We start from the raw sequence: 14,878 nt of genomic DNA, 5'->3' as shown, positions 1-14,878 counted from the left end.
GGACTCCGGGTCATACAGCCTGCCTGCAAGAGTGAGTTGGTTGGACACTGGAAAACACCAGCCTTACGTAATCCTCAAGGTTTGTCTGAGTAAAATCCTGGCGGTCACTCTTCTTTCTGCTCAGAAGTTCAGAGTAGACTTCAAGAAAGAAATCTCGAGCATTATTAGAAATCTCCTTAAAACAAGATATGAATGTACAGCAGTGAGGGCTTCGCTGGTGATGTAATTGAGGGAACTGGAGGCCCTGCTGTCTGGAGAAGGCCCTGCTTTGACTTGATGTGGGAGAAACTCAGTGGATTGACCATAATCCTGAAAACAAGGAAAGTATTTTTAAAGGCTTCTTTGTAGTAAAGGCTAGGAACAGACAATTTATGATGGAAGATGTAGAATGGGCTAATGAACATATGAAGAAATGCTGTAGCTTCATTGTTAGTCAGAGAAATGCATTTTAAAATGTTTCTTGCCTTCCAAATGGACAAACATTAAAAAAAAAGAGAATGTCTTCATATGGGGGTGGTGATGTAAATTATATATTTCTGGACAGTAAGTATGTGTCAGGAGAGAAAGGTGTACACCCTGTCACCCAATTCCACCTGTGGGCCTTTATCTTTACGAAATAATCAGGTATCCTTCGTTGACTCCAGGAAGGGAAACTGAGGACTGACAGTCAGGGGCCGGAAAGGAGACTTTTGACTGTATTGGATCATGGGAATATATGCCTCTTTCTGGAAATAAGTATATTAATAAAAAATAAATTGATCATTAATTTCTAAGAAATATGTGCACATGGAGTACTCTGCAGACTTTTTAAATAAAATCATGTTTTTCAAGGGTATTGGAAAATACTCTTCGCATTATGTGAGTTTAAAAAGCTTAGTACAAGACCAAATATATGATATGATCCTACTTTCCTATGAAAATTTTATTTATATGCATTAGAAGCACTGGAAGTGAATTCACCAACATCTTGACATTTTTTATTATTGCAAAGTGGAATTTTGGTTTATTTCATTTTTTCTCTGTTTTTTTTGTATTTTCCATTATGTACATATATTTTTTTTTCCACCCAAAGCCCCAGTAGATAGTTGTATGTCATAGTTGCGCATCCTTCTAGTTGCTTTATGTGGGATGCGGCCTCAGCATGGCTGGAGAAGCGGTGCGTCAGTGTGTGCCCGGGATCCGAACCTGGGCCGCCAGTAGCGGAGCGTGCGCACTTAACTGCTAAGCCACCGGGCCGGCCCTATGTACATATTTTTATTTCATGATAAAAATGTTTCTTAGAGCATACATACACAGACATTTTCACTCAAGATGGCAGACTGAACATATGCATTTATATCCTATTTTCTTCCAAAATCCCATTGAAAGGGAAGATATAAAAATGTGAATAAAAATATAACAGTACTAGAAAGAAAGAGACTACCAGTGAAGACTGATTAGAGATTGGTAAGCAGATGGATCCCATTTCCAGAAACCAGAGCAAAAGATATCTTAACTTAAAACACACCCAGGACGCACCACAGAAATGAGTCATTCTTTCCAAGAGCAACCTTGAGGAACTCCTATCCAGTAAACAAGTACAGAGAGTGGAAATAGGACATGGGGCATCCAAGTGGAAAAAGAGTCTTTATATAAAAAACAAAACTATCAAAGTATTGAAATAAAATCTAGGAAGATTATTTTGGAGTTTGGGACTAGGCAAGGAACTCCCCTCGGAAACCATCAATTATTGACTACATAAAAAATGTACGCTTCTCTACAGCAAAAATGTCAAAAACAAAGTAAAATGACAAGGAACAGACTAGGAGAAAATATTTTCACATAAAGAATTGACAATTGATAATTAGCCATAATTTATAGCATTTCTATAAACCAATTTGAGTAAGGCAGTAGGAAAAATGAGTAAAGAAATACCCATTTCTTTTTTTCTAGCACTATTATGTTTTTATTCACATTTTCATTTCAATGGGATTTTGGAGGAAAATAATATATAAACACATATGCTCAGGCAATTCATAGGCAAATAAATACGTATGACTGAAAACATCTGAAAAGATGCTAAATTTCACTGGTATTCAGAAAAATGTGAATTGAAAAGGAATATCCTTCTTTTCATTCCTTGATATTGAGATATTAAAAAATTAGATAAAAATCCAGAAGTGGTGAGAGTATGGAAATACAGGCTTTCTCATGCGTTGTGTGTAAGAGTATAAGTTGGCATATCCTTTACGGAAGGCAATTGGGCTGTAGCTATCATGCCTATTGACTCTGCTCTTTCACATCTAGGAATTGATCACATAGGAATATTGACACTTGTGCAGAGAGAATTCTCATTGAAGCTTGTTTGCAATAGCAAAAAATTAGAAATTACTTAAATGCACATCTATTCCCTTATCATGGTGTAGTCATAGAATTCTATGAAGCTGACAAAAAAATGAAGTTAGAAGTATATTTACTGGCAGAGAGAGATCTCTAGGGTATGTTAAGTGATAAAAAAGGACAGAATTACTCCATTGAAGTTAAATTTATGATTACATTGTGAGTGTGTGTGTGTGATATAGATAAAAATGCATGGAAGAATGGGTCTGATGGACACACACCATACTGTTCACAGCGGTTACCCCTAGAGGGGGTGAGGGGCATGAAGGGAGGCTTCCTGTGTTATGACATATATTTCTGTTAACTGAAATGAGCAGCTGCTTTACGAGGTAAAGATAAATTTTAAAGAAAGGAGAGTCGTTATTAAAGGTTTGCAGACCGCAAGAGTACACCTCAACTGGCAAGTTGATAGGTGACCCCCCTGGGTCTTGGGGTGGCTGGGTTTTTTTTGTGTATGTGTGAGGAAGATTAGCCCTGAGCTAACATCCATTGCCAATCCTCCTCTTTTTGCTGAGGAAGATTGGCCCTCGGCTAACATCCGTGCTCATCTTCCTCTACGTTATATGGGACGCTGCCACAGCATGGCTTGACAAGCGGTGCATCGGTGCACATTGGGGATCCAAACCTGCGAACCCCAGGCCGCTGCAGCGGAGTGTGCGCACTTAACTGCTAAGCCACCAGGCTGGCCTCAACAGGGTGGGTGGGTTTTAAAGGCAAAAAGTGCAGAGTATACAAGGTTAAGGCTGAGTCCAGTTCTGATTGGTTGCCCTTTCTAGCTACAGTGTATCTTGTGCCTGGGGCTTTCCAAATGTCCCAACTGCAGGGAAAGACTACCACATTGTTCTCCAGCCATCTGGCAACAGTCAAGGTTAAAATGTAATTTTTTATTTCTTTCTATAGTTCAGCCTTGAGGTGGTCATGGTAATCCTCACGTTGACTCTGGCTTTGTTCTTATCTCTTTTATCAATTCTCTCTCCTGATCATAGGTTCACCAGGGCAACACCTTTGATCAATTAAGGGAATATTCAGGTCCCTTGATGCCTAAGTGTCCCCTCGGCTGCCTAGGTACCATCTAGTCCCACGTAGTAGGCATCAGAGAGTGGCATGGGCTGAACGTAGGTGGTGAGTTGAACCAGCATCATGTGGGTTACCAGTGGCAGGGTGGTGTCCAGACACTGCTGCACAACGTTTAGTCAGGTGAGGGAGGGCTGTCAGCAAGTTGCTGTCTTATCAGTGGTTCTCCTGTTATTCTGCAAAACAAGCTCAGAAACTTGGGTTACTTTGTTTCCCACACCAACCTGTGGGTACAGGCATGGTTTCACCCTAATCCAGGGAAAATTTTAACTTCTTCATTCTCAGTTTCAATCCCACTGTCTTATGATCATTCCTCAAACTTGGAGATTGGGGGCAAAGACTGTTCTAGTTACTTACTGCTGTGAAAGGTCAAAGATCAAGGTCAGAGGAATGAAATTATTCTACCTTTACTTTAAAATATTTTTGGGTCCCAGGTGGGGAGAGTGAGGAATGGTTTACATGACTAATACTTTAGTAGTCTGATCAATGTCTTTGGAACAACGCTTAAGTCCATATTTCATAATTACATAGACAATTGCACATATTAGCAAAATAGACAGCCCAAATTTTAGTATCCCCTCCATAATGGACCTTAGGAGAAGAGCCCTGTAAACCAATCAAAATTAGGGCCTGGAAACTCACATGAAATCTGATGAAACAGAAAGAAAAACAAGGTTAATGGTTGGAGCAATTTATAAATTAATTCCTGAGCCCAGGGACAGCCAGTCAAGATGTCACCAACTAGGTGCCTCCAGAAACTCAAAGGTGGGTTTGGAAGCAATTAACTGTTTTTCCAAATTGTTTCTTTTCCTTTTGTATGTTAAGGAGATGTCACCTTTAGCCATCCTGAAACTAACCAAGCCTCACCACAAGAGCTATGCCCATGACCTTTGCCTTATTTTTAATGCAAAGATCTCTCCAGGAGGAGCTTAGGCCTCATTATGTGGAAGCATGTTCTCCAACTGAGCCTGTGCAAGAGAATACCTGCCTCCCCCTTTTGAATGTTCATTCCCCAACCAAATAAAAGTTCCTGCTTCCCTTTGTTTGGGACGCGATGACTTTGGAAATGATTCCTCATGGCCTCCTATTTGTTGCAAATACACTTTACTTTGTGAGACAACTTCCACTGGTGTAGAGTCTTATTTAACTCACCAGGAGGTAAGCCCACTTGGTTCGGTAACAAAGACGATTTCTAGGTGTCAAAGTCAAAGCACCTTTTGCAGTTTGAAATGTCTTTGATGTTGTCATGGGGTGTTCAGGTAAACTTTTTGAGTGGCTTATACAGCAACAGGCATGAAGATTGTCTAAACATGGGCCATCGTGTTGATCTCCCTTAAGTTTATACCAAGCCGTCCAGTTTCAGTTTGCAGGGCCTCAGGAAAAAAGGGTGGTTTCAGTTCTCAATGATTCCAAATGAAAAGGATAGGAAAAATTAAAAACATTAGTTTGGAGATCTGTACCAGATATTTGAAGAAACTAGAAGAATTCAGGATCCAGTCCAGTTTACAGATAGAAAACAAAAACCTCAAAGACAATTAACAGAACTAGAATCCATTATCCACAAATGTGTATTATCATTTTTACTGAAACATAGTTTTTCTCTTTATAATCACCCTCCTTTTTACCAAAGATAGCCAAATTAAGACTCATTGGTTTGCAAAGTAAGTCTAGTTTTAGTAAACTTGGCCCAGTTATTTACGTAAGTACAGCAAGAATAGCAATTGATCATATGGGCTCTTTTAAATCTGCTTTGCTGCAATTTTTTTTTATAAGCCATCTCAGATTGAACTTTAAAAATCTCTTGAAGCCAGGAAAGCCAAGCCAACGACTTGTCATTAGATGCTGCCTATAATACCTACAGATTTGGATGAATTCCTCTCTTTTCGAGGTTCCCAAAATTTCCTGAGATTCTTGCACCTGCCAGGGAAGTGACTGTCTTTACTCACCTGGTAAGGTTGCTGGGAACACTATAAGCAAGGTACCAGGCCAGTATTTCCAAATGGCTTTATTTGTTTTATAAAGTCAATCCTTATTTATCAAAGTTGTTTGGTCATATCTGAGTTTATGCATGTTTTTCTCAAATATGACATTTCAGTCAAAGCCTTGGTAACATAACCAGTGTTTCCAATTGTGTCCTGCTATGAGGAGAACAGATTCTTATTGAACTTATGCAGACAACTATATTGCCATGAAAACAAGAATACTCATTTATCAAAAGTTTGTGTGTAGGGTAAAAAAGATAAATGCTTTAATTCTGCTTACAAAAGTATAATTTACCAAATGGCTATAAGTGATAGTTATCTTAAGAGAAAAGATTTCTTTAAATCTGGAGAAACAAAACATTGGAGCATCTTCTTCAGTTCATGTAGTCCCACATAATTTAATATTTCTTCTGCTTGAATCCAGTTTTTCCATTAGTTTTTTAAACTTTGCCTGATGATTGAGGATGATAGGAACCAAGAAGTTTAAAAGAAGTTTAAGAGTTTAAAAGTCCAAGAAGTTTAAAAGGTTTTCGTTAAGGTTCATATGATTTGCCCAGTGACATGGGTGCCTCAATCACTGGAGACTGTAGAGGGTATACCCCAAGTGGGAAATACATTTTTTAATAATTTTTTGCCATTGTGAGGTTATCAGCTTGTGGCTTTCACCTATCTGGAAAACATATATACAATAAAGGAACATAATGATAACCCATACTAAGTAGCATCTAAATGAAATCCAGCTGCAGGTGCTCAAAGCATGCAGAGGGAGGAGTTCTGAGGCCTCTGGGGACAGAAATAGTTTTTATTAATGCACCATGGTGGGTGAAGTCATGTAAGAATGAAAAAATGGGGTTTGCCAGGGAGCTGGGAAGAGCCAAGTGGCCATCTTGGCTTTCCCATAGTGCTGTTTGTTTAATTTACAGCCATTGTTCACTCATATTAATTTCTCTGATCCAGGAGCAGACTTGTTGCCATGTTACAAGGACATCAGGATGGTGAAAGTCTGGCAATGAGGGGTCACTTTTTTTTTTTTTTTTTTGGCAAGAGAAGCAGAATGGACTTCATCCACAAGTGTCATAAACTTTATAGATTTTGTTGTTGCTTCCTTTGCATGAAAGTCAGCTAAGGGCACTTTCCTGATATTTAGTGGGAGCCTCAATTTTGATGACAGACAACATTTTATATCAGGACGTATTAGATTCCTAGGAATTTCATGTAATTTCTGGAACTTATAATACATACTTATAAAGACAGAACATAAAGAAGGGTTAATATTATTTCTTATTTGATAATGCTTCCCATGAAATTTAACATACCAAATAAGTCTAATTAGTTGAATATCTCCCTCTTTATAGAAAGAGAGAACAAATTCTTTGAGAAGTCCCAAGGCCCATTGGAAACTCCCAAGGTTCCTTTTTAAGCCAAAAGAAAGATTTCACTCAGGATTTGAACCCTAGGGGAAATTTGTCAAAAATATCAAAATGTTTTAAAATATTTGATCAAATAGGAAATAATGCTTACTTATCTGTTTTACCAAGGTGACAACAGAAGATGTTAAAGGCAAACATACAGGGTTAAACAGTTAAAAAAAAAAAACCCTAATAGAGAGACCTCAGCCTCTTTGAACATAGGAAATTATTTTAACAAAACATAGATTTTCTGTCTTTTAGGTAGCCTTACTAAAAGGTAAAGAAAACCTTTTATAATCTTTATTAAGAGCAGATTACAAGTTCAAGAAAATTATCCTTTTAAGAGAGAAAGCCAAATTCTAATTTTGTACCAGCTTACTTTGGATATTAAATCTTATTTACTTAATTGAATTTGTTTTAATCTGAGCCAACTTGACCTTGTACAAAACTCTTTCCTCAGGGTTTTACTTCCGCAAACCTTTTGTCACTTGTTTTTTACATTAGAATTTGTCCCATGCCTTCTTTTCTTTTTTTCTTCCCTAGTGCTTGAGGATGAGTTTATCTTTCTTAACAAAATAAACAAAAATATTTCCATTCTTTATATCTTCTTACTGAAAACACATATCCTATCGTCTGCTTTTCATAAATGGTCATTTTCTCAATGTTAAACCTTACAAAGTTTATCTAGAAAAGAAATAATACAAGGCAGTTGTTACAGAATAACTACAGATTTTACTCTTAGAGGATAGCATAATTGCCTATGCATTACATTGAATGAACATAAACTCCTTTTACATAACATAGTTAAAGCATACGCTTTTTGGAAATTACAGTATGAGATTCACTTGTATCTATAGCTTCATCCTGACATTGCTCTGCCAAACTGGGAATGATAGAACAGGCAGAGGCAAGAAGATCCCCACTTTATTGCTGAAGGAGGTTGCTCTAAGTTGAGTAGGCAGAATAAAGATTTGAAAGATGGGACAACTTCCAAACTGATGGCAGAGCTATAAATGCCTGGGAAGCCACCACTGGAATTTTCAACTCTGCAAGTAGTTATAAGAAATGGAGGAAGTTCTTTTAAACAAAGACTATTGTTTGGCTGTAAATCTGAAAAGACAAAGCAACAGAGTTTGAGCCTGTCAGAGTGATTACAGCCTGGCCTTGAGTTATCACCGTGTGTGTATAGGACAGAAAGGGTGGTTGTCCTTGTATTGGCTTCTCCATCTGGCCGCATAGACCCTTCTGTTGCTCAGTTTACTGTGGTGTAAGAGTAGTGGCTTTCAAACATGTTGGATCATTCCATAGCAAGAAATATACTGTATATTATGGTCCAGCATATACCTATATATATATATAAAATCATATAAGTAACTGAAGTGAAACTTTTATAAACTGACATGTATTTCCTATTTTTAGTATATGCCATACATGCATTTTATGAAATTATTTTCTTTTATTTACATATATAAATTTTATAATAAATTTATGTATTATAGATAAAATTGAAGATATATATATTATCCATTTATCTATATTGAATAAATGTAGATGTCACGTACATTTTCTATTTAAATAAATCTTATTCATAATTTATCAATGGTCTGTGACTATAGTCCAAAAAATAACAAGTTACACTAAATCCTTCCATAGTAGGAGAAAGCTCCCATGAGAGTGCCATTGCTTCTCATCTTTCAAATGGGCTCCTACTGCTTTGCCTGCACTCTCTCAGCATCAATGCACCCAGTTTGCATAGAGTTAATTTACATTTGTTATTCTAAGTGTTCTGACATTTTCTCTTTGATTCATTTCATATTTTTAGCTCCTTTTCCATCTTTTAAAAACTATTTGTAATCTTTGTTTTCCAGTGAAAACTAGGAAGCAGGCAATTGTGAACTGTCTATCATATATTAGCATCCTGTAGTAGATTAGCAAACCCATAAACACATTTCATAATTTTTTTTTTTTTTGGCGAGGAAGATTGGCCACAAGCTAACATCCGTTGCCAATCTTCCTCTTTTTGCTGAGGAAGATTGGCCCTGAGCTAATGTCTGTGCCCATCTTCCTCTGTTTTGTGTGTGGGACGTGACCACAGCATGGCTTGATGAGCAGTGCAAAGGTATGCGCCTGGGATCCAAACCTGCGAACCCTGGGCCGTCAAAGCAGAGCGCGTGAACTTAACCACTACACCACCGGGCCGGCCCCAACATTTCATAATTTTTAGAAGCATATTTATCTTTACAGCAAACTTTTCAGTGTGGCACAAAACATGTCTACTGATAGACCCAAATATTGTTTGTCTGTGTAATAAAAAATTTAGAAAGCCAGAACTAGACAAACTTACCTTTAGCAATGTCTCAGTCTATCCAGAAATGACTTAGATATTCAATGAATATCCATTACATAGTTTTACTTAGTATAAGCTTTTATCATATTTACATTTATTTAAACATTTGTTTTTAATAATTATGTTTGGATTAGACATTAAATAGTTAACCATCATCCCAAGTCCTTCTGGCTGCTGACAGATTGCACAACAGAAACAGCATGAGCCCACCTGACCAGTAAACCCAGGTAGAAAAAGTTGGTTGTTTGGTTTATATTCAATATTTATAACTCTGAAGACATGCCTGTTTTTATTAAACCAACAAACTTAAACAAGCTTTTATATACCAAAGATCTTTTTTTTTTTTGGTGAAGAAGATTGGCCCTGAGCTAACATCTGTGCCAGTGTTCTACTATTTTGTATATGGGATGCCGCCACAGCATGGGTTGATGAGTGGTGTGTATGTCCACACCTGGGATCCAAACCCATGAACCACAATGAGGCCACCCATGAGGCCACCGAAGTGGAACGTGTGAGCTTAACCACTACACCACCAGCCAGCCCTTACCAAAGATCATTTTTTTATCATGTTAACTTGAAAGACATCTGAGCTAGTTTCTATTACATTTAGAAATAGTTTATATAAGTGCTCACTTCAAGCTAATTAAATAGAACTCTTTTAGAAATTATATCATCTGGAGGCAGACAAATACATATATAGAGAGACTTACATACATGGACGTACATCCACGGATAGACATAAACAGAGATCTTTAAAATTTTAGCCATGTCTCAGGCACAAAACTCAAAAGAACAGTTGGATCTAAGTTGTTCCCTGGCAGATGGACCTGTTCAGATGGCCAACGACTTTTACTAAAGATTTTTTTTCTTTTTGCTGTAAGGATCCTTTTGAGAGTTGTTTTTGAAGTCATTTCGTCTCTAGAAGCGTCTGCATGTTAATGAAAGAATGCATTCCATTATGAGAGGTTTTGAATCCTCTCTTTTAAGGGTGACCCTTGAGGGGAACTTATCTGAAACAGAGGTTTCCTAGAGTGGCCATTATAATTTCAAATTATCTCACAAGTTTACCCATGTTCACTTGCTTAGTTTTAGATCAGGAATTCTGGAGACATTGAAGTCGGGGAGTGCAGCGAGAGAGGAGAGAGGAGCAGTAGATTTGGTTCCATTTTGCTGGCGAGGTTGCTGGTGCAGGTGACACCCTGAAATTTGGCATATGTTTTATTTAACTATTTTGAAGAGGCAGTAAGGGATCCCTTGTCTTCTTAAGAAGCCTCAAAAAGTTAAAATAGGCTTCACAAAGTCTATGAGAAGTGTGATATCCCCCCTTTTTTTTCCCCAATTGAGCGTGCAAATAAACCAATTTGGACTATCAAAGGAGCCCCATTGTGGCCAATGTTATTTTAGATCATCTCTAGTAATGTGGACCCACGTAATAAGGAACTTGCAAGTATTTGGTCCATAATTTTTGTACATAAAGGCTGAAGGAGTGGTGGCAGGCGGCTGGCCATTTGCTGTTTCTCTAGAGCAGTCTTCAGAACGAAAGGTGCCCTTCCTGAATGGAGACAGCTCCCTGTATTGGAGAAAGCTCCCTGTATGGAGAAACCGCTCTGTAAATCAGCTGCAGCTGAACCTGAGGGATTTCCCCTCCTTAGAAATTGAGGGATTCCCCTCTTTAAAGAGCCTCTTGACGTCTACCAAAGCGGGAGGTTGAGGATGTCAGAGGGCCTTACCTTGATCGTGGTCCTGAGGCTGTTGGAGATGTGGAGGAGCAGTCATGGGGCTCTGCATTGGGGCCGGCCCCGTGGCTTAGCGGTTAAGTACTCGCGCCCCACTACTGGCAGCCCAGGTTCGGATCCCAGGCGTGCACCAACACACCGCTTCTCCGGCCATGCTGAGGCCGCGTCCCACATACAGCAACTAGAAGGATGTGCAACTATGACATACAACTATCTACTGGGGCTTTGGGGGGGAGAAAAAAAAAAAAGGAGGAGGATTGGCAATAGATGTTAGCTCAGAGCCGGTCTTCCTCAGCAAAAAGAGAGGAGGATTAGCATGGATGTTAGCTCAGCACTTATCTTCCTCACAAAAAAAAGGGGGGGCTTTGCATTGTGCCAGCATACAGTGTCCAGTCGACCCCCAGGAGGAGGTCAGGCACCTGCCTCATATCCCATCCTCCTCACCAGAAATGTTAACTGAATTGAGCAGCTTTACGAGGCAAAGATAAGTTTTAAAGAAAAGAGAGGCTTTATTAAAGGTTTGCAAACCAGAAAAGTACACCTCAACTGGCAAGTTGATAGGTGACCCCCCTACTTGGTCTTGGGGGATTTTAAAGGCAAAAAGTGCAGAGTATGCAAGGTTAATGCTGAGTCCAGTTCTAATTGGTTGCCCTTTCCAGCTACAGTGTATCTTGTGCCTGGGGCTTTCCAAATGTCCCAACTGCAGGGGGAAAAACTACCACATTGCTCTCTGGCCATCTGGATAGTCAAGGTTAAAATGTAATTTTTTATTTCTTTCTATAGCTCAGCCTTGAGGTGGTCATGGTAACTGTCACGTTGACTCTGGCTTCGTTCTTTTCTCTTTCTGTTATCACTGTATTATTAGACTTTTAACAAATGTCATGCATTAGTTTCTAATGTTAAAATCCAAAATAATGATTAAAATGTACATACTTTCTGTTTAAAAAAGGCTCATTTTAAGAACATATTGTCTTTGGGGACTATTTTGCAAAATAGTGAAAGAAATCTAGTCACCAGATGACATATGCAAAATATATTAGTTTTACCAAAACGTATTATTTTGGGATGCTGTCTTGATTTCGATAGGAGATGATAAAATCCTCATAGAACAGAATTAGCTTACAGGTAGATTTGTTTGTTCCATGACGAGAGGAAAGCAATGTTAGCTGAGACAGAAGCAGGAAACAAATCCATTTGACTCATGCGAAGGAGTGGGACGAACAATACATAGTGAAAGATGAATCCAAGATTGACCAAGGCAGGGGACATCTGTGCTGCCCTCTTGTTGGGGAAAATAACCATATGCCAAAGAAAAAGTCTATCAAGCTGCCTATGGTTGGTGTACTTTCCTGAATGTAGGTTGTATTGAAATTGAGCATGAAGGGGTTAAAATTTCCCTGGGTTAGGGTGAAACAAAGTAACCAAAGGTTCTGAGTTTGCCTTGCAGAACAGCAGGAGGATGATAAGAGTAGCTTGCTGACAGCCCCGCCTGACTAAGCATCTTGCAGGAGCATTGAGAAGCTACAATGACCAGTTTTAACCTTTAGCCACATGCTCCCCCTCCCCTACCTAAAACCTCGAATAAAAACCGTTGCTTGTAGTTTTTCGGGAGTTTGCGATTTCAGCATTAGCTGCCCATTCTCCTTGCTCAGCGCTTTGCAATAAAATTCCTACTTTCTTCCACTACACCCAGTGTCAGAGAGAGGCTTACTACACGACGGGTGAGTGAACTCACTTCAGGTCCGATATCACTATTTCAATAAAAAGTTTACTTAAAAGAAAAAAGACATTGTGCTTCTTTCACCAAATTAAAACTATGGCAATCATTTTTGGTTAAATATTCTGTGTTTTACCTATCTTTCATTGTTGCTGATAATGGCGATGATATTCAGGTGACTCTTTTGTCACTTAGAATATCTTTTAGCCTTCGCCTGTACAGATGATGCAGCTTCCTCCGCCACTGAGTGTTCTTGGCCAGATTCCACCTTGTTAAGGATCCGTGTTCTTCTCCAGCACTTTTGGCTGGTGCAGTCCCTGTGCAGCCGGTGTAATTGTGAGTCCTATCACGCGTAACGAGCTTACACTTGCGCTGGTTTCTTGCAGCATCTCTCACTTCTGGTAGGACCGAGCGGGGATCCGAAATGCCAGGTCCGCAGGAGGATTTTCTTGTGGAACTGCAAAGCCCGGTGCTTGGCGAGGACCCTGTGAACCTTCCCTGCGGCACCCACCACCGGCTTCCAGAGGCACCCGTGGGCGCAGAGGACACGCCCCCAGGCGGAGGCACAGGGGGGCCTCCCGGCCCAAGCACGGCAATGCCTTTTCCCATGCCCACACCCGTGGCACACGCCCAGGTTTGTACACCCCACTCCACCGCGAGTCTTCTAGCACCTCCGACCCCACCTCCGTCCGCCCGCCCGCCACAGCCAGCCCCGAGGCCCTCCCAGGCCAACTCCTCACATGCAGCCAGAGCCTTTTGTGCCAAGACAGGCAATCTCTTTGCTTTTAGACTTAATTGATTGTGCAAAAGTTTAGCGGTAGACTTATATGTTAAGAGATTGACTGACAGAGAGCTTCCATATTATCAAATTCATAATTATGGTTTTTTTTTTTTGGTGAGGAAGATCAGCCCGTGAGCTAACATGCAATGCCAGTCGTCCTCTTTTTGCTAAGGAAGATTGGCCCTGGGCTAACATCCGTGCCCTTCTTCCTCAACTTTATATGGGACGCCGCCACAGCATAGCTTGGCAAGTGATGTTTCATTGTGTGCCCGGTTCCAAACCTGGGAACCCCAGGCCGAAGCGGAGCGTGCCCACTTAATGGCTCTGCCACCGGGCTGGCCCCCATAATTATGGTTTTTGTGTATATCATGCCACAATCTTATCTTTGCAGTTTGAAAAATGACAGTAGTAAAACCTTCTGGAGAAGCATCTCTTTAGGTTAGCCGTGTGGGGAGCACTGTCTGTCCCAGAATTGGACCAACACCTGCCCCCTGGGGGGACCACCAGCCAGTGTACCTAACTTTTCGCCAGCTCTTGTGGGGCTTTCCTTTGCTGTCTCTCCGCGCCCACCCACGGGCCACTGCTGGGTGAGTTTGGATCCTAACCTGAGCTCTGCTGAAATATGCCTGTTCTAGAGAAGAGGGGTTCCAGGGGTGGGTGGGGAAGAAGAGGAAGAGAGAGCAGCTGGTAAAAATTACACTGGACCCTTGGGGCCAGCCAGTGGTGTAGAGGTTAAGTTGGCGTGCTCCCGCTTCCTCGGCCCAGGGTTTGCAGGTTTGAATCCTGGGTGCGGACATGCCGCTCATCAAGCCATGCTGTGGCAGGTGTCCCACATAAAATGGAAGAAGATGGGCACAGATGTTAACTCAGAGCCAATCTTCCTCAGCGAAAAGAGGAAGATTGGCAATGGATGTTAGCTCAGAGCCAGTCTTCCTGGCCACCCCTCCCAAAAAATAATTACACTGACTCTGGCTCAGCAAAACGGAGGAGAAAACTGAATGGCTGGCTTGTGGTAGGGGCTGAGGTGCTGTTATCATATGATCATTTGTCTGTTGATCTGTCAAGGGTAGTTCGGGTATGTCAGTGTTTACTGTGGAAACTGCAGGTGAGTGGAGTTCAAATGTAGAAAAGTCAAAAAGTGATGTAATACAATTTTGGCTTGGGTTTATAGGATGTTGGAGCTGGGAAGGATTTTGGAAATCACTTAAATCCGGAAATTTTCTGCCTCTGGTTTTGCGGAAGTAATGTAGGCGATATGGGACCCTCACCACCCAGTCAACTAGATCAGGTCTGCTTTGAGTGTCTTCCATACTGGGGAATAGCACCGGGTTATGAGTTCAGGCTCTGGAATCAGCTGGGACTGGACTGAGTGGAGTAGTCTGTGTTTGAGATCTATTTCTACCCTGATTGGCTGTGTAACGCTGGGTAAGCTGCCACTTGACCCCTTGGAGTT

General features: G+C 40.5%; 1 protein-coding gene across 3 annotated transcripts in view; it reads left to right on the top strand.

Annotated features, from left to right (window-relative positions):
- LOC147913051 (uncharacterized) overlaps positions 1-14,878 on the top strand; it is a 56,562-nt gene that overhangs the window by 1,358 nt on the left and 40,326 nt on the right. For all 3 annotated transcript variants that reach the window (XR_015549254.1, XR_015549253.1, XM_087420547.1), the window contains exon 2: positions 13,031-13,278. Coding sequence is in view for 1 of the 3 variants with exons in the window: in XM_087420547.1 (XP_087276673.1) it covers positions 13,031-13,278 (248 nt within the window). In the remaining 2 variants the exon portion in view is untranslated. The remainder of the gene's footprint in view (positions 1-13,030; positions 13,279-14,878) is intronic.

The sequence above is a fragment of the Ceratotherium simum genome, chromosome 31 (genome assembly GCF_057802395.1).
Source record: "Ceratotherium simum simum isolate JZ-2026a chromosome 31, ASM5780239v1, whole genome shotgun sequence".
Taxonomy (NCBI): domain Eukaryota; kingdom Metazoa; phylum Chordata; class Mammalia; order Perissodactyla; family Rhinocerotidae; genus Ceratotherium; species Ceratotherium simum.
The sequence above is the reverse complement of the archived record's forward strand: the minus strand, read 5'-3'. Positions and strand labels throughout refer to the sequence as shown.